General features: G+C 40.2%; 1 protein-coding gene across 1 annotated transcript in view; it reads right to left on the bottom strand.

Moving 5' to 3' along the window:
• The window catches only part of LOC122840028 (activin receptor type-1-like), a 30,009-nt gene extending 9,288 nt beyond the window's left edge, over window positions 1-20,721 (bottom strand). The window contains 5 exon segments of the mRNA XM_044132143.1: window positions 472-735; window positions 931-1,203; window positions 3,331-3,585; window positions 4,121-4,191; window positions 20,401-20,721. Coding sequence (XP_043988078.1) covers window positions 472-735; window positions 931-1,203; window positions 3,331-3,585; window positions 4,121-4,184 — 856 coding nt within the window. The 5' untranslated portion in view covers window positions 4,185-4,191; window positions 20,401-20,721.
• Window positions 20,722-20,825: the final 104 nt, after the last annotated feature.

Raw genomic sequence — 20,825 nt, 5'->3', positions numbered from 1 at the left:
CCATCCAAAAATCCATCCAAACACCATAGAAGTGTTTGGATGGCCTAGACAAAGTCCAGTCCTTCATCTAATGGAGCATCTGTTGCAAGGTTTGAAAACTCTACAACCAAATATGACTCAGTTTGAGCCGTTTACCAAGAACTGGCAAACATTTCAGTCTGTAGATGTTCAAAGTTGATAAAGGGATATTAAAAAGCAACTCTGAGCACATGATATATAAACCATTATCTGTGTGTTTACTGGTGTTGTAACTTCTACATATAACTAAAATAGTTACCCTATTGTCTATTTTTTTATTGTAATCTGCATTGAACTGGATGGAAATAGTTCCCAGATGTTTGAAACTTAACATTTCTTATCCAATTTGCAGTTTAGATCACAGAAACCTGTCCTTCAAGACAGGTGAGGCGCAATCAAATGAAAACTTTTAAGAGCTCTGAACTTTGTGAAGCATTCCGGACGTTGTCGTACATTTGATTGGAAGGCTCACGGTGCTGTTCATGTTGCACAGATGCCCCTGGCAACACTCGACTATCTGCTCCCTGGATGGCGGCGTCTTGCAGGTCATTGTGCTCTGCTCCACTGCCTTGAAGCAGCCTTTCTGATGGACAAGCAAGCCACCGCTGACGGTCAGAGACGAGAAACACTGGAGGCCTAAGCAGCGACTCGCCGTTACACAGGAGCTGCCCTCGCATACACACTCATGCTCCTCTTCGCTCAGGAGCTTCTTTTCCCCTTATGAGCAAAATTAAGAAGGAAAAAGCAGCATGTAAGGATTTATTTTCACGTACTTTAATACTAAAAAAAATAAAAAATTACAATAAAATTTACAAAGTTCCGCTCCTTTTATTTATAAACTACCCAAGAAAATCTTCTGCATGCTACATAACAAGGTTAGTGGTGAGCAGCAGCCAGCGTGCACAAAGTCACCTTTTCCTGGAATTTGCATCGTGACGTTCATGTTACACAGATGGCCCTGGCAACACCTGACGACATAGACCGATGAGGGTGCCATAGCGCAGGTGGTTCTGCCCTCCTCGTCGTCCCTCAGGCAGCCCTTCCGCTGGACGACAGCCCTGTCCGTCACGTTCAGAGAGGAGAAACACTGCTGGCCGGTGCAGCGCCGGCCGTGCTCACACGCATCTCCCTCACACACACACTCCTGGTCTCGGAGGACTGGTCTGCCGGCAGACAGCTCGACATCTGATAAGAGGAAACACAGATAGGAGAAAAACCCATTAGAGCAATACCATTGCTAACCCATTCAATTAAATGGCATTCACTCACATCAGAAAACATGTGGGTGGAAAGTGCTGGCCAGTTGCTTTAGACGCCACTTAGTTTTAAATGTTTTCCCCATTTGTAATCCTACACTTAAAACAGATCAAACTAGAGGGAAAGAAAACACACTTTTTAATGTTTTAGACTTTCAAAATAAGTGATATCAGTGTTAATGCTAAAGTGATTATTTTAAACAATAACCACTAATCTTTACTGGTAGCCATAACAATTTTCTATGAAATAAAATGTAACCAACATTAAAAATCGTGCTTTAGTTCATGAATGTGATTTGAATGTGATCCTGTTTCTAAGGACAATCAATATGACGTGAAAACACAATACGTCTTTAAGAAGATGCAAACATTTGTTTATCTTGGGAAATCAGAAATACTCACCAAAGCCACAATACATTTATGCGCTTTGAACATTCTTTTCAATTCCCTTGAACCTTTTATATTATCAAGACTTTTTCATTTCTGCGTTTCCTCACAATGACGCATAGCTGCTTGTGTAGAAAAATAAAACTCGTCCCTCAACATAGCTTTGCTGCAAATTGAGACACCAGACTTCTGACAACAATCAGGAAATCAAACGAATCCAACATCAATATCAGATTATTTTTCCAGTGGTTTAAAAGCCAAGTAAAGTCACTTCAAAATGGTAAAAAGTAATTACAAGGGAAGTATGGAGTCATTTTCTGAAGTTGTTTTCAACATTATAATTCATTCATATCAGTTTAAAATAGTCCTACAGTCCATACTTTGTTAGATTTAAGAGTAACAGATTTGGTCCAACTATGATTTTACAGCTGTTTGTGGTAACAAAAAAAAAAAAAAGGAGGAGTAAGTCCTTTATTGCAGGTTTTAAATGGCCATGGTTTTAAATCTTCTGAAGAGAAGAGAGTGTAAATGAGTACCTGGACTCTGGTCAATGTAAATAGATTATGCAATGCAAATGGTCACAGATCCCTCTTTCTGTATGATCCAGCACTGTGAAAAGTTCCAGGAGAAAACCAGGAGGCTGTCTTAGAGACAAAACAATACAATTTATTAGCAGCAGAGAATCAGGGGGGGAAAAAAAAACGTATTGAGATTTTTTATTTTTTTTTCACCAATTCAGGAAATAAAGTAATAAATCTGGCATTCAAAGCCTTATTTGGAGGATGTGACTGATACTGTAAAAACTGAATGTGATGCATTTCATCATGATTTATTTTCACGTTACTAATGCAAGTATATTTTATTATAGGGTATTTTTGTCTTGGTTTTCACACTGGCAGTTGCAGATAAAAAGGGCAGGGGCACCAAGAACCAAAGCCTCGACTAAATTTCAGCTTCCTATGAAGCTAAATAAAAAAAAAAACTACATTACATTTGCAATATGTCGACAATCCTTCACTACCAGATATTATGCATAATCTCTAACCTGAAGGACCCGAGTGAGGGAGTCGTGGGGGAGAGGTGCTGTGTAATGCAGAAGCTCTGCAGCTTGGAAACTGCAGCTCCGAGGAAGAGTTGTGCCTCCAAAAGAGGAGGAGCTGTGGTTTGAAAAGAGGAGGAGCTGCACCTCAATTCTCCAGGCATTTTATACAGCTGAATAGTTTCCACAGGAGATTAAGAAACTTCTCAAACATGCATGAAAGAGTCAAGGCAACACTCCAGGTATGTTTTTGATGAGGGAATATTATAACATGATGTAAAGTCGATTTTACACAGCACTGTCCCTAAAACAGCTTTTCAGGCCTTTTAATGCCAGCCAAAAAAAAAAAAAAAAGCTTGAATTTAGCTTGTAAAACTAGAAAAATAGATGATGATTGGGGGATCCTGGTAGCTCAACAGAAGTGACCCAGTTTTGAAAGCAAATGTCGTTCAGCCAAGTGGTGATACAACAGAACTATGTTAGCTAGCATATTTTTTTAGAAAAAACAGTTCATAAATGTCACTGAAGACAAAACGAAATCCGACAAAAAAAAAAAAAAATCACATGGAGCACTGTTCAAAATTATTGGAAATTAAATATTTCCAGTGCAGAGACTGGATGATACCTCACCTTTCGCTGGGAACTGTACCGAGACATTCATGTTGCACAAATGTCCGTGACAGCACTTCACCACCAGCGCCGCAGTTGGTGGCTGTCCGCAGAGCAACGGCCCATCTTCATCACCTTCAACAACGCAGCCTCTCTCAAAGACTGTCGTTCCATTCAGCACTGAGAGAGAAGCAAAGCACTGCCAGCCAAAACATCTCTCCCCACCCTTGCAAGACGGTCCTTCACATAAACATTCAGCTCTCACGATGTCCTCACCTGGAAAAAAAAAAAACAAAAAAACATTTACACCACACATCAGATTGCATCTTTTTTAGAGAAAATCCTGCATGGAAAAACCCATCCATTTAAGGCAAACAGCCTGTTTGATTTTGCGGGATGAACGATTTCTGCTTATCCTTCTTCCAGATTTGGTTAAAGTGAATGTGCTGTAAACATGGGCAAAACGAGTGGTTTGCCACTCTGAAAAGCACTTTCCATGGCAATCCACTGCAGCTGTTTAAAATAACAGTGCCAGACAGCAGATGAAAGGGAGACAGACTAAGAGACGGGTGGTGAGAAGGGGGAAGAAAAATGTGTGATTTTTTGGTGTATGCTGCAAGAGAAAGAAGAGCGACAGAGAAAAGACTGTATGTACTCTGGTGACAGTGCAGTAAAACTCTGCATTTAGAGGTAGCACAACCACTCATTTCAACTGGATCCTTTCTTTTTGTGTCTGAGGAAAAAGAAGAAGCTTTAACTGTTAGAGTTGAAGGTCTTTTAGCTCTGATGTGCTTCAAGACAAAATTCTTACCGTCCTCGCAGGAACAGAGAAGAACCAGGGCGAGCAGAAACCAAAGAAAGGCCCCTCTTGTCATTGTAGACCTAAAAGAAAGAAGCAGGAAAACACTCAATGAAAACCTCATTGTTATTTAATTGAAAAAAAAGGGAAAATTTGCATGTAAACCTAGCTAATGTAGGGTTAGTTTGGTACTTTTAAATTTAGCTTCTTTCAGTGGGAAAGAGCTGATCATTCTGTCAGCCTAGACATATTTAGAAGACGCAATTTTATAAATGAAGACCTTTTCTTTCTTTCACAAAAAAAAAAAGTCAACACCAAGTTTCAAATGCTCAAGCAAGAGGGTCTCATGCCTTCCTGTTGGCCCTGGCAACAAGGCATTGAGTGGCAAGCAATGGGGAAACTGGTGCTCTCTTATTGGCTGCCTCTGTGAGAGAGAGGGGTGTGTGGATGTCTGTGCGTGTTGGAGGGACAAGCTACTTGGCAGTGAGGCAAGAGTGAGGAGAAGAGGGGTGGGGGAGTGGGATTGGGGGCAGGACAGCAAGGTTTCCTGAATAATATCATTTACCTGGAGAGTATGAAGGATCAAAAGTCACACAGAACAATAAATACATGGTGAACAGTTGCCTTCACAGCTGAAACCAGATATTTGCCAACACTGTAGGCCTTTTTTTCATTTAATTAAGGTAAATTATTTGTATTTGCTAAATGCCAGAATACATACAATTGCTAAGTAATTGGTAGAGTTGCCTTCAAAACTGTATGACTTGGGTGAAATGTTTTGGGCATCCTTCCAAAAAGTTTGCTTGAATTTTGGCCCATTCTTCCAGACCAAACTGGTGTAATGTTTCCAGGCCACCTTGTTTGGACAGATTTTCAGCTCTGGCTACAAATTTTCTATGGGACTCTGGTCGAGGCCTTTAATTCGGCGGGATGATTAGAGTCATTGTTCATCTAGAAGGCTTGATTGTGTGAAAGCTTTAACTTCTTGGAAAATGCCTTAATATGCTGCCTTTTCATTTCTACTGCCACCACTGTATTTCAGAGCAGGAATAGAGTTCTTACACTCTTAACCTACCCTTTTGTCCCACACACCTAGCAAAGATTATTGACCTTTGCTACTTACCTCCACTCACTTTAATTCAGTTTTATTAAGACAGTGCAAATTTACAAATAAATTAACAAATGCAGTCTACAAACCAAAATGTATAGTTCGGGACTGGCCAACTCCAATCCTCAAGAGCCAGTGTCCTGCATACTTTGTGTGTCCCTGCTCCAACAAATATGTTAAATGGTTGAACCTTTTTTGCAGAAGCCCGCTAATAAAATATTCATTTGCTACGGGCGTGTTGGACCAAAAACACACCCAGATCTGGTGGACGTATCTGGAGATGCCCACTCCTGATAAGTAATTTCAATGCAGTCATTCTAATTCAATAATGTGATTCTATAGTTATTCTAATTATAAAACAATGGGGTCATGCTTAGATTTTTTAACCCTTTAACTGCCACGAGGGCTGGTGTCCCCATTGACCTGCATGTGACAGTATTTGGGGTGACAGTTAAAGAGTTGATGCCAACCCAACTGGTTAAAAACATGTTGAACATCAAAGGAAACCCAGCCGATTGCATTGAATCACTGACGTTGCTCATAAACTCACTTTTGCCATTTTCTGCAAAAGTCCTGCTGAGCTTCAAGTGTTTTTAGCGATGCAAAAAGTGCGTCTAGGTTTAAGTTTGTGAAGCCTTTAGTATGCCAGTTTCATCGGCCGATACAAGCTAAGAGAGGGAAGTCAACTCTGAAGCTGCTCATTTTATAAAGATAACATGTACAGTCTGTGGAAACATGGCCTGGAGTGTGCCCTGGTCATGTTATTCCAAGCACTGGGAACGTTATCTTAGCAACATGTGTGCCTGAGTGCATCTGTGCCGCTGATAAACACCCCAACACCACCTACATCCACTCCCACCCCTCCTTCTCCAGGCCTTTGTGCCCATCTCCCAGACATAAATGATTAAGCACGTAATGTTAGCATCGGCCAACGGCGGCGTCTGCACAGGCCGCTTGCACGCAGACCACATGCTGCTCCTTTAATCAGAGCACAAAACAGAGGCTGCCACACAGAGATAATCAGGAGCTCCGTCTGCTCCCCTGGGACCAGGGAGAGGAGGAACGCCAGAGGGGGCAGACAGCGGGCAGGAGTGCAGGAGGAGGTAAGGCCTGTGGGCAGCAAGAGGACAGTAGGTCAGAGAGAGACATGTGGGAGGAGGCAGCCTGTGTCAGTGAAGTAAACTAAGAGGAGGGGGAGGTCTAGCGTCTAGCTTTAGTGCCAGGGGGGACATGAGCTAGAAGGACACCCTGCTATGGGGAGGGGGAGGGAAGTGGGGTTATTGGCTCGTCTTATAGCAAACGGAAAAAAGGAAATACACTTGGGTGTACTGGTGCCCATTTAAGTTTGCACAGAAACTAAACTTGTCTTGCAGTCAGAACTATGTAGGCCTTTTGAAGAAGTAGTGAGGGGTCATTCATTCAGCCAGTGATGGAAATTGCCTAAAGACTGTCCTCAGCTTTTTTCCTTTCCATATAAGGTACACCAGGTCCAGTCCTACTGCCTTTAGCTGCACCTCTTTCTTGGGGGGTGTCAGAAAAAATATTGACGTAAACAACTTTGGAAAGACAAATAAGAAATGAACAATGGAATGTTCCCTTGATAAAATGCTTCTATGTTGAGTCATGTAATTTTTCTAGATGAAGCATGAGATATTCATTCTGTTCATCCTTTTCCTATAGAAAGTACTCATAGCCTTGTTTTTCTGTGTCAAGACGTGTCCTCAATAAAACAGAAATTGTGTTCCCAATTGCTTATACAGCCTTTTAGCAAATGGCACTATGTGATAGACGGAACTTGAGTGCATCAGTTTATAAACCAGATTGAATTGGGTTGTATACAGTAAGAGTTGAATCTAATTAATAGCATGTATGGGACAGGTCTGGATTGCTTTGAACACAATTGGATTTTATAAGAAATGGATCAGTTTGTCAAGACATTTGCTTTGAATTTCCAGTTTAATTAAATGTTTCCATGTTTGACTCTGATCGATTTGCACATTAAACCACACACAAAACCAGGAAATCGTATGTGCCAATAAGAGCCTACTGGGTGCATCTCTGGTGAAAAATATAAAAATAAAAATATCACAAAATAAATAAGCCTCAGAGAGCAGAATATCATGGTGTCTTGTGTCTCCACTTAACAGCCTCAGACAGAAAATGGTTCATTACATTTTTCTTTGTTAGAAAAGGCCAAAAGGCTTTTGGATCTAAATTAATACCCTTGATACTAGTTCCTTTCTTCCAATTACACACTGGTTTAAATAAACTATAACAAATTAGTTATTTGTTATAGATAATTTGGGTCCTAAAACTTCATGTCTCTTTAAGGAAAAGGTGTTCTTGGTGCAACTGCAGTCCAAGTCATCTCCAGCAAAATGTATCCAGTTTCTCAAAAAAAAAAAAAGATGGATAAAAATCTAATCTGGTGAGGTTCTTACAACTCTTATATAAGAATTAATGCTTAGGACTGGAAAATATGACTGTTATTTTTTTGCTTATCAAAAGCACAACAAAAAGTAACACTGAGGCGAAACATGAAACTGGCCAACAGCTTTGACATTGGAAACCTCAAAAAGGATTCTTGAGTAGGAGAGAGGCAGGGCTAGCATCTGCAAAACTGATTGCAATTCAACTACACCATTTTGTGGCGCTCTGTGACTGTGTGTTGCAGGCATTTTCTCCTGTGTATTGAATTCCTTGGCTGTGTTGTGTAGCAAGTGCTCACAGGGCTGACATTTTGCCAAGGGTGGGCTCGCTCATTTCTCTTACTGATTAGGTTTTACAAGTAATAATTGTGTAAATAGCAATACTATTTTACCAAATGTATTGGACTATTCTTCTAAAACACTTAATTCAGGTGTTTCAATCACTTCCATGGTCACGGGTGTATGAAATTATGCACCTAGGCATGCAGCCTGCTTCTACACACATTTAGTGAGTTCCAGCATGGTGCAGTGAGCAGATGCCACAATCAAGTCATTATTAGGAATGACAGCCACTTAGAAAGCCACAGATCAGCCTAAGCAAATGCTGAGGGTCATTGTGCACAGAAGTCGCCAACTGTCTGCAGAGTCACCAGCTACAGACCTCTAAACTTCATGTGGTCTTTACATTAGCTTAAGAACAGTGTGTAGAGAGGCTAGTGGCTGTATCCAAGCCTTACATCACATAGTACAATACTAAACCGCAGATTGAGTCGCCACTGGAATCCAGATCAGTGACGACTAATGAATCGACATTTGCCAGGAGAATGGCACCGGTCATGGTGGATTGTCATGTGTAAAGTTAGGTGTGAAGGGGTTTATATTGTAAAGCTTTTTATTTAGAAGTCGGGCCCAGTAAGATAAACTCTAGCGCTTCAGTGTAACAGGAGATTCTGAGTCAGACTTTCTCCATCAACATCTGTGTCTGAGATCACAAATGAACTTCTGCTTGAACGGCCAGATATTCCAGAAAAACACAGTCCTAAATCTGCATGGAAAGCCTTCCCAGAAGAGTTGAAGCTCTAATTGATTCAACAGTTTGGTTGACATTTTAATACACCCAAAAGATTGAGAATGGGAAATTGTTTAATAAAGTGCACTCTAACCAGCTCAAAAATGTTATTTTGGGACAAGTATTTTCGCGATTATTTACAAACCTTTAAGACTTCCACGCTTGGAACTGAGTTTAAGAGGCGACAGACCACAATTCAGCACAACGTAATCTAATTAATCTTCAAACAGCAGCAAGAAATATCTCAATAACACACAAAACTGGGTACAGCTGCACTCCCGCTGAGTGCTACTGGAGAGACTTAAAAGTAATCGTAGCTCATATTTTTTGACGGCATGTTTCTCATCCTGGTCTCCTTACAGTGATCCCACTCGAGAGAGAGCTGTCTTCATAAGAACCACTCTAAGAAGTTGAGCAGAGCTTAAAGCGATTATGTAGAGATGATTACACATGCCTTTCACATTCTGTTGTTAGCACAACTAAACCTAAAAAAGCAGTCAAGATGAATTAGAAACATGTTAGACATTCCTGAAAATCTTAACACCATCATCCATTACCTACAACAGATGGTTGAAAAAGCTTTCCATAGGAGCTCAAATAGTTCCATGTGGCTGGCTGCTTTGTTATTTTAGTCCATTTACTGGGATCCTACACAAGTTAATGTATAAATTCCCTAACTTAACTTTACATTGGTGGCATAAGGTCATCTTAAAAACATCACATAATATGATTCAATATAAATTTCTGCAAAATGTTTAGTCCAGGCAGACTTTAAATATATCTCCAAAAACATGAAAGTAACTGACTCATACATCAAAGGGATTAAAGAAGAAAAGAAAGAACAAAGGTAAAAAGGATACAAGGAAGAGAGGAAGAAAGGAGCTGTGAAAGGGAAGGATAGTGATAAGCAAAGAAGGGCACATGGGAGAAAGGATGAAACACATAGGAGAGGGGAAGAAGTAAAGGACAAGAAACCAGGGAAGAAAAAAGGACACACAAGAGAAAGAAGAAACCCAAATAAAGAACAAAGGACACAAGAAAATAAAGGAAGGAAAAGTTGCAGCAATGAAAGAAATTACTGGTGGAAACAAAAAATACAGGACACTAAGAAGAAAGGAAGAAACAAAAAGAGGACAGACATACGGGAGGAAGGTCGCAAGGAAATATCCAAGGAAAAAGAAAGGATACTACAGAGGAAGGACAGAACAATATTAAGACGATGAGATAGTGACTAAAGTCTTGGAATTTTCCATACTCTGGAAAAGCACTGACATCAAATTCCATACTTTTTTACACTGCATAGGAACCCTGCATTTAGTATTCAGGTCAGCTACAATGAGAGAATGACAAAACACTACTTTGTCTGATGAGCATGGTGCATCACCGAGGTTGAGGAGGGAGGCTGCTGAACCCCTGCAGGAGTTGCTGAGTCATCAAGCTGGCAGAGAGAGGGAGACGAGAGGTGGAATCTGTGTCTGTGCTGGCAGGCTGGCACGGTTACCATGGCACAAATAGCCCCGGCACCGAGAAGACTGCAGCGAACCGCAGGGCGGCAAGTGGAAGAAACAGGCTGAGTTCAGGGCAATGCAGAGCCTGCTGTCCGTGTCCCTGTCGCTATGCCTCCCCGACCTGCAACCAGAGAGCCAAAGAGCCGACATGCCATCAGGGACACACAGATGGTCCTCTCCTAGGTGGATGTGGGTGTAATGCAAACCTGAGGGCAAAAGCTGTACTCTTTGCAACAGGCCGCATTCATATCCACACCACAGCATGGCAGAGCAACATGCTCGCCTTTCTGTGCCAAGCAAAAATACAACACTGGGAGCAACTAAACTACAAATAAAGAGTAAACAACCTGAGCCTAAACCCTAAAGAAGGTCAGAAGGAAGTTAGCCAAGGGTGAATATTAAAATCTTTTTTCAGAATCAGAGTACAGAGTACATGTGGAGTAATATCTTCAAAAATATTAACTTGTTTAAAATACCATCAGAAATACCATACCATCAGAAAAACTGATGTGGTTAACAATCAGTAATTAAAATAGTTATAAAGGCAAGTAGCTGTTTCTTTATATAGTAATGGTCAAGATGTGTTAAATTTAAATATAGAGTGAAATTGGGCACAATGCTTACATTGTATTTGCAAATAAGTTGGTAATCAATCTCTTACTATTGCAGAACATTATTTTCTTTTAAACAGTGCCACATTTTAAGGATTTCCTCTATCTCTTAGTGTTCCTGACTGGCTGTACAAGGCACATTTGATCCCTCCAAGACTCCCTCGACCCACCAAACCGGCATATATACAAGTCAGCAAGTGACTTGCATCTCTTGACCCTTGCAAATGAAGCAAGGGTCAGATTACCTCACTTGTTGAGTCAGGGGCGCAACAGAGGTAGGCTGATTTCAACCCCCCACTTGCCATATCAGTCCTTTCACACTTAGAGATGGCAAAAATGTTCCTCATTTCAACCTAGAAGTGTTTTGTGGATCTGCCAAGAATATAACCATCATCTCTTTGCATAACGATTGCCTCAAATGATGACAAGCATTCTTTATCCATGGAGGGAGATATCCCACCCGTCATCACCCTGTATCCACCAGTTGTTTTGCTGTGATCAGAGATCATAATCAAAATCTCCAATCTAAAACACCACAGTGCCATTCCACTGAGACTAATACATCAGTGTTCTTATGAACAGAAGCATCACAGTGCTGCTCAGAACATGGAGCTTTTTAACCTCTGGAAGCACATGTTCACAGGACAAGAGTCCCATCAAGTAGTGAATGAAAGAGGGACTTTAGTGTTTTTGGAATTTGCAGTGCCCCATCAGGCCTGGCCAGGCTCCATCTCTCATGGCCCTTCAGTTTCTCAGCAGTAGCCCTCTTTCACAAGCAGAGCAATGAGACCAAATGCAAATGGCCCCCTGCTTATGTGCAATTGTCACTCATGAATTAATTGTAGCAGGCAGAAGCATAGCAGGTTTTTGTTCCTTGGATACACTGCTGCCTGGGGTGTTTGCACACACACATACAAAGTACTTGCCCTAGATCAAATGTACTCAGAGACAATAGGTGACTTTTCTCCTCGTTGGTGCCCCACCCTGCAAACCACCTACACACCAACAACAACACCGACAATCCCCACTGCAAAGCAGATAAGCATGTGGAGTCTTCATCTTTTCTTATGGAATTGCAAAATATCTGATTTGTTTGCTTTCAGAAGTCCAAGACAAGGAGAGTCTGGTATACAGAAAGCTTGTTCAACAGTATTTTAACTCCTGTACTCTCAAATAACACCAGCACATATCATTTTATTCTTGTACAAATAGTGTTTTTCCTTCTGCAAGTTTCATCACGGCCTTTTTTGTGTGAAATTCACTGAGAGAAATTATTGAAGGTTTTTCTTCACTTAACAAGCCTTCAATGCAGTTGTCACCATAGCAATTAGACAACCGTTTTCACACACCCTCCAAAACATCTAAAAACAGCCAATACAGTCTTTAAGGCCATCAGCCATGTTTGCCAAAAGAGGAATGCACAGACATTCATTCTGCAAATGGCCAGCCCTCAAGATTCACTGGCCTGGGGGCAATGAATCACTGAAAAGGACACAAAGATTTGCATCAAGGTGTACTACTTAAACATTATGTTCCTTTAGAAACCAGTGAAATAGCAGCAAGAAGTAATAAGCCTTGGTTGTTATGTTCTATCTGGCCACACCATGCTGATAATCACTAGGTAAACAGCTTGCAACTATACAATAAATGCATCTATGCCACTGTGTGCATCAGTGTGGCTGAATCTTCTTCTGACATCCTGCTGCCACTCTAGCCTTTATAGCCGGCAGAGTTTCCTGCCTTTCGAGAGTAAAGACTTCTAAGAGATGAGGGCAGTTGTAAATGTCTTCCACTCCCATTTTCACACATGCTCTGAAATCCTGAACTTTTATTAGTAGCAGGATGTGACAAAAAAAGAAAGAAAAAAAAACTGCAGTAGTCTAAACAAGCTTTGTACTTTGTTTACCAACCCAACTTCTCAGGCGTCAAGTCCAGATAATATCCAAATGACTGCAAGATCACATCTAACAGGGAAATGATATTCATTAACAATTTTTTGTAGGTATAATAGCTTCCACTTGAGAACCATTAGAAGATCCTCTAGCGACTAGAATTGCTTGGTGTTCAGCTTCATCAGCGCAAAACGGTAACCATGCAGTAAAATACTCCGAAATTCAAACTGGATAAAGGCAGCCTACAGAGGCACAGTAAGTCACAGAACAAACACTCTTCAGTGTAGAACCTTCTACCAAGAGAAGACCTGAGCCTAATTCATACCTTCTAATTTGCTCTACTTTTCACACATCTGTGTGAAACCCAAAATTTGGTGTCCACTGAGGTTGTGTGTACAAGCAAGCCATAATAATCTCAGTTTGAGGGTGGCGCCAAACACAGCGGATAAAGTAAACAATGACTCATATCATGAGGAGAAGATAGGCCATCTTCTCATATTACAAAAACTGAACTGGTATTCTGGTGAGAAGTCACAGTATTACTACTTACCATTACTTTGTTTCCTCCTTGGAGTAGACAATGTTATTAAACTACTGCAATTACTATTATTGTGGATGTAATATTAGATGAGTGTCTCATAAGTCTTGCAATGTGAAATAATAAATCTGATCTGTAGAGATAAATTATTCGGCTATACTTGCAACACAAGGAGCACAACCACATATCATTCCTGAACATTTGAAGCAATTTATCAATTCTCTTATGTCTTTTACAAGTTCTACCAGATACTCAAGAATCAGGCTGGACATTGATCTGAGCTCTAAAACATTTGAGCAATGCTGACTTTATTTTGTTTAGAGTACTAGTCATATGCTGTAAATAAGCTAGATCTAATTAGGCAAACATAAATACAGATGACTAATAATGAAGCTAAAAGTTTTAGGTTATGTTACGTTATGAAAGTCCATTAAAAAGTTAATTCTGAAAAAAAGAAAGCAATTTATTTACCCTCCTAAATTGTGACAAGCCACTGAAAAAGAAACACTATTGGAAGTGTAATAATGTAATGTGAGGACATTATTTACAGTCACTTCACTTATACTAACATATTGCCCATGAAACTGGATACACAATTTCATTCCTATGTGCAAACTATAAACCAATGTCTGACAATAACTAAAAAAAATCTTCATGTTAAACCACTGAAATGTGTAAGAATTAAGAGTACTGTGTTAACTAGTAACTGACTATACTAAAGTTGGTATTAATAAAACAAAATCCTAGTCTATTAATGGATAATCCTGTGCACCTGAATCCATTTTGCGACATCATTTTGACTTCCAACACCTTCGTAAAGTCTCATTTGTCCAACTAATTTCACCTTTCTACAAAACAGAAATTCTATTTAATTTCATCTGACTCAAATATCAAGGTGACATGATGATATATTAAAGAAAGTATATATGCCGTTTCTTGTGAACCCAACATCGTCTCATAAGAAGAATGCCTTCCAAATACTAATCCAAAAAAATAAACACTGAAAATGGACATACTCTAAAACATGCCCCTAGCAGCTAGAGCACTCTACCCTCATAACAGATCGACATGAATATATACCTTATCAGGTACAAGATGGAAGATTATTTGCAAATTGTAGACAAAATGCCCCCACCAAACAAGACAGCCTGTGGGGCCTGGAAATGAAATCAGGGAGATGTAGCAACTAAAACAAAGCCATAACTTTTCCCTCTGACAGCAGAGTGATAAGACAAGAGCACTGTAGTGAGTGCAGGGCTTATAAAATGTGTATTGCAGACTGTCTCCAGAGTAGTCTGGGGTTGGCTGTGGAGAGAAAAGGAGCCACTAGCACTGCAAATCTATGCGGGTGCGCATCTGTGCAGACAGCAGCGTCTCGCCTCAACTCGCCCTGTCTCCACTGCTCTTCATCCACGTTTGTACACAGAATAGGAGGAAATCAATAAGTCTGTGCGAGAGCCACCAGATGAGAAAACGAGGGTGATCTCCTAAACACCAACCAGTGGAACAAGACTTAAAATCTGGCATATATACAGAGGCAGCCCCTTCGTCCCATTCTCCTTTTCTCTGCTTTTTAACTCCCTGCCACCCACTGCAAGCGCAGAGCCCGCAAGTCCCAGACAGCTTTTTCCTCGTCGTGATCCGTTTGGGCTGCATAAGGCTGATGATTATTAAAAGGCTTGAGGATTTATTTATTTTTTTTTACTAAAAATAACGCTCCAGACAGAGGGCCCCTTTCTAAAAAGCTGGACACCAGAAGCAAACAAAACCCACATGCTGTGCTTCTCTGCAGTCTGCTGCCTCATCTGATGCCAGGTCTGTTGCTAGTCAAAGTTTCTCATAAGTCAGCACAAGCACAAGAAACGGGACAAAAAGTGAAGCAAGGTCGCTATCCTAGACTCCAGGCCAAACCCTGCTCTCTATTTTTTTTAACTCAGCCTCCACCTCCCACCTGCATAACCTCACATACACACAGAATTACACACACTTACAGCTTCTCCTCTCTCCCTTATGCTCCCCAACTTCAGCTTAAGACCCACCTACATTGAAGAGCAATGATCCACAGACGTGTGCTCAGATTTGAAGCAGTCTATCTTGGTCTCATAACTGCAGTTGCCTTGTTAATGACAGACTTTGAGACATGATGCCACACACACACCTACATACATATGAACGAACTCATCCCCATCCCCAAAAACTCATCTCCAAGAAGTCTGCAGAGCTTCATGCTGCACTCTGGCCACACTTGCACATTGTTCCCGTCGCCGATGACGGACAAATGACTGGGTACAGAGAAGTGATTGTGTTCTGAAATCTAGATCCGCTCACCCAAAAAAATAAAATAGGATGCCGATCTCACTTTGTTTTCTAAACTCTTCAGACCACCACGGGAAAATTATACGCTCTGCAACCGTCACACGGAAGAGCTCAAGCAATGCAAGAGAGTATGGATTTCTCAGGCGCCAGAAAGGGTTGGGAGCCATAACAAGGAAAAGGATGATGGGGATTCCCAACAAACAAGAAGCTAGGCTAATGATTCAACAAAATATGAACATTTGAGCTAAAAGAAAAAATATCTTCAGGTTGAGCATGAGAATCCATTAGGTTAATCACTGTGTTCCGTATAAAGATATTTTCATTTCATATAGAGAGGTGCACCGCAGTTGTATAATAACTAATAAAGTCACTTTATTAATTTAACAACCTTTCAATGAATTTCAAGCTGCAAAATTTCCACAATTTTGAAACTTGAAAACTTTTCATAATACCGTAATTAACGGGAACTTGGTACAATTAATGGAGATAGTCCTGGAGTTTAAATAACCGAGCTGGCGCTCTCTGGGGATTTTTAATACATACTTTAGAATAATCTTGACTAAGAAAAAACTTCTTGCAAGTACATCTGAGCATATAAATGCTATTCCCATAAGCATTTATATATCTAAAGGAGAGAGTCATTTCAGTTCATTTTTATGAAGGGATCAGTCATATCTTATCAATTTATGTTTCTGTTGTTCAATAAAAAGCTCATTCAATAAGACAATTTACATTTGGTCCTTTTATTTCTCAGTAAAATTTCTCAAATGTAATTGTTTCATATTTTAGATTTTGCATTGATGTTTTAGTGTGTTTAAATTCCTCCTTATTTCCGGTGAATTCCCCATGACTCACCAGGGGTGCCTCAAGTCACAGAGTGATACATTAATGACGGAGGGAAATCCGGCAGGGTAATACCTGCATGACAGCTGTAATCTCTAGATAAATCTCTAGATAAATATCAGTCAGATTAGTTAGGGGGTTAAGTCTGGCAACAACTCAGTATGTCAGCCCACTGATGCAGAGCACTCCTATGTGTAGTGAACCCACTAAGGTTTTAAAATTCACAATAACTAGGGAAGAATGTTGCATAATGCAAACAATTCACATGGACTTCACATTAACTTGAACGTGTTTTTTGTTTATGTCACAAATCTCTAAACAATTTAAGTGATGGACAGCTTTCTTCATCAACTAATCAGATATAAAATAACTTTCCAAACAAGGACACATATATGACTCATTTTTGCTAACTGCAATACTTGCAAAATGCAGACTAATGATCCTGAGGACTTTTCAGGTCCTTCTATGGTCAAATGAACAAATCCAGGAATTTCTTAGATCACAAGCTCTGGGAACCAAGATACTTATTCAAAGCAATAAATCTCAATTTAAAAATGGTGTCACTAAAAGCAGAGCAGACAAAGAAGATCTCAGGAAAATTGGAACATTGTCTTTTTTTTTTTTTTATGAAATACTGTCAAGTGTGTTCACCTCTACCCATATCTGGACAATTTATAACTCAAAGACTACAGATATCTACAGGTGAGACATCACACACCAGTCCAACTGGAATGTAACACTGTGTATCTGTGGTGTTCAAAGTTAACCCTTAAGGGCCACCGTCCCGTATGTTTTAGATGTTTCCGTGTTCAAGCACACCTGAATCAGAAGAATGCTTCAGTAGCAGGCTCTTGTAGAACTGGATTACTCCTGCAGGGACAAATCCAAAACATGTAGGACACAGGCCCTAAAACACTGGAGTGGGACCAACCAATTGTTGACTCCTACATTAAACTGAGAAGCGATGTATTACAAAATAGTTTGACTGTAGATGCCCATTATCATGTATAATACTGTAAATTAATGTACCCATTAAGATCAGAAACGTGTCGAAGGCATTAAGGCATCAAAAGTCTCAAAAATGCTCATTGTGTAATGTGAATTACTTAATGAACAACAATAATGGTGTAGCCTTAGCTTGAGGACTAATGGTTGTTTATCTAAATTTCCAAATCTTCAAAAAACTATACATCAATTATAATGGTCATATAGTTATTTGACTCAATACCAACCAGCATGGGGTAATTTAAATTGTCTTTTCAAGAGAGACAACATCAAGTTGCAGAAAATAAGAAGCTTGGAGAGAAAGTAAAACTAAGCAAAACGTTTAGTCTTAACTCATCCAAATGGAGACACAAATAAATAAAACTAAAGGTCACCAAGAAGTTGAACCACACTCCAATCTAGGCTGTCTGACGTCTTCTGATCTGACCACCGTCTGCCAGAGTCCAAGACAGAAGTGCCTCACTGAAAAGAAGTCTGATCTAAGTGACTGGTCAGCTATGGGGTTACATTCTCCAGACCACACAAACACATGACTGCCAAGTGCCACTTCATACTGGCAGCTGGGACTATGACAAATAACTTGAATGTTTAAACCCTGCCAAAGCTTCTTCAGTTACTTCACTGACTCCTACAAGTTCAGTACTTTTACCTGCTGATGATTTGTGGCAGTGTCTTCTAATTGATCCTGAATTACATTAAGTTATGGCGACTATATATGTTTTGAAAGTGAAACACTTTGTTATGTGAAAACACTCACAAGCTGCTTTCTAAGAGACACCTTGTTAGTAATAGTCTGGAACCCTTCGCTTTCAGAATCGACTTAATTCTTCATTGCACCCATTCAACCAGGCGTTGGAAACCTTCCTCTGAGATTTTGATCCATACTGACATAATATCATCATGCAGTTGCTGCATATTTGTCTGCTGCACATCCATAATGTGAATATCTTGTTCCAACACATCCCATGGGTGCTCTATTAGATTAGGATCTTTGACTGTGGTGTTCCCTGGAGCCATATTTATGAGACTAGTTGGAAATGGATTGGGTTTATTGACTTGAAGCATTATCCTCCTCTAAAGACCCATGAGAAGATGAGTACACTGTGAATATATCTGACAATAGTCAGACTGTTTAAAAATGTGCCAGGTAGCTAGCTCACCATTAAACCATGAGCCTGAATCATTGATCCAAATCAGGATTGATCCAGATTTTCTTCCTGTTTACATCTAATTCTGACCTTATTGGTGCAGTCATAAAGATAGAAACCAGGCAAGAACATTTCATCCAGTTATTGTCCCAGTTTAGAGATATTGTGCAGATTGTAGAATTGTTTTCTTGGATGACAGCCCCAAAATGATATTTTGCAGCAGTAGACCATCTGATTCAAGGGCCAAAATATTAAGTGTTCAGAGATGGTACTTTGATTTTGTTTTGGTTATAGCAGTGGTCAACAATGTAAAGAATGTTGCAGTTTTACTGTTGAAAATTATTTGGACATTATCAATAGTGTACCATCATAATGTCGTCAACATTCTTATTGAGCTTTGAGAACTCAAGCAAGAAGCTCTATATCAGATGTGGGCAGAAATGGCAGCGCAAGTCCATTCATCTGGCCAAATAAATTATTACAAGCAGAGTTTACATCAAAAATAGCATCCCACAAAATATTCCACCCAATAAGTTAGTCCAGTTGTAACAGGGATTGATTTGAACTTTTGTTGTCCTTCTATCATAAAGAATCAGTCTGAATTTTTTCTTCTGATATTAATAGGAAATTTGGGACCATCAACATGAGATATGATTGTGCATGAAAATTCCAAAAGTTAAAATTCTATTAACTAGTCCATCTGACTCCCACAAGCATACCACATTCAAAGTGACTCAAATCCCTTTCCCCCACCCCCTTCCATTCTGATGTTTAAACTTCAGCAAAGTGGTCTTCAACTCTAGTTGCTCTGATGCTTCACATTAGTGCCAGGTGATTGGCACATTTAGCTCTTTGCATGATCAAGCATTAAAAGAGGTTTTCCTAAGTATGGACTGGTGAATGAGTGAGTCTGTTAAGGTGAGATCAGTCTAATGCCTTCAGGTGTGTCACCACAAAATTAACTGAGTTACAGAGAAAAGAAAAGGTCATTCTGCTCAAACTTCCAGAGAACATGACCCATAAGGGAGGCAGAAACTAGAGGAGCACCTAAACGTGATGCATTATCATTCACACATCTTCAGGACAATTATCTGCCGAGTGTTTTCAGACAGTTTTAACACCCTTATAATGAAGTTTACACCCTCTCATCAACAAGCCTACAGGCCTCTGCATGCATCAAAAACCATTTCCTGTTTGACCAGGTTGTCCCTAAAGCACGATAATAAACCTGGCTACTTTATCGCTTTTTGTTGTTGTTTGTTAAAAGCATACTTGGGGATCTTGACTGGATTTGTGGTTTCAGTCTATACTGTGATTTCAGCTGCGCCCCCTCCTGCAGGACTGAGATTGTGATGTTAATATCGCTCAACATGCAATGATGGGACACAAACCACAACGACCCTTTGAGAAATACAGTTTGCATGACAAAAAACTCAAACAAAGTCTCATCAAGCTGCATCTAGTCTTCAAATGAAAGTGAGAACCTTAAAATCTCTGGCAGCTGCAAAAGCAGACACAATTTTCCATTCTTTGAGCCTGACGCTCATCCTACCCAGTTTATCAGCGAATAACATCAGCCTGAGGCATTCACGTTAACAATAAAAAAAAGATGTCTGGACGTGTGACATGTGTAATTAAGCTGTTTGTTCAGGAGGTCTGGAATGATAACAGAAAAAAAAACTGAAAGCGTTTATTTTTGTGTGGCTAAAAAAGGGAGGGGGTTTTACAGAGCAGGGCTGAGACACAGCGAAACCTCTAAGAGCAAACAGACAAAACTTTTCCACTGTAGTAGTCTTTATTTTCTAAACGGTATAGTTAAACTTACCTTCTAGGTATTTTTCCAAAGTGCTTTAAAGTAAGGATTCGGTAACCGTTTCAATTATTCTGCCATCTCCCGAGGATCCACCGACAAAACCCGATCTGTTTTCCAAAGTCTGGAAAGCAGTCTTCATGACGCCAACATTATCATCCGTCGGTCGCTGGTTGCAATTTACAGAGAAGAAGAACTGGCGAAGTCACTAGGTGCTGACTCCGAGAACAGAACCCAATATAAGATACATTTTACAAACCGGTTCTTCTTCACAGACAGTCAGTGCAATCCTGGGGGGGCGGGGGGGGCTTCAAGAGTCGTACTCCAGCGGTGGTGTTTCACGGCAAATAGCCAGGATTGGTGGAGGAAGTTACCTTGCAGGGACTTACTACTGTGTGGGGAAAAATATCATTAAGTCAGAGTTGTGGCGAATGTGTTTC

This window comes from Gambusia affinis, linkage group LG11, assembly GCF_019740435.1.
Source record: "Gambusia affinis linkage group LG11, SWU_Gaff_1.0, whole genome shotgun sequence".
Taxonomy (NCBI): Eukaryota; Metazoa; Chordata; class Actinopteri; order Cyprinodontiformes; family Poeciliidae; genus Gambusia; species Gambusia affinis.
Note: the sequence above shows the minus strand (reverse complement) of the source record. Positions and strands in the feature narration are given on the sequence as shown.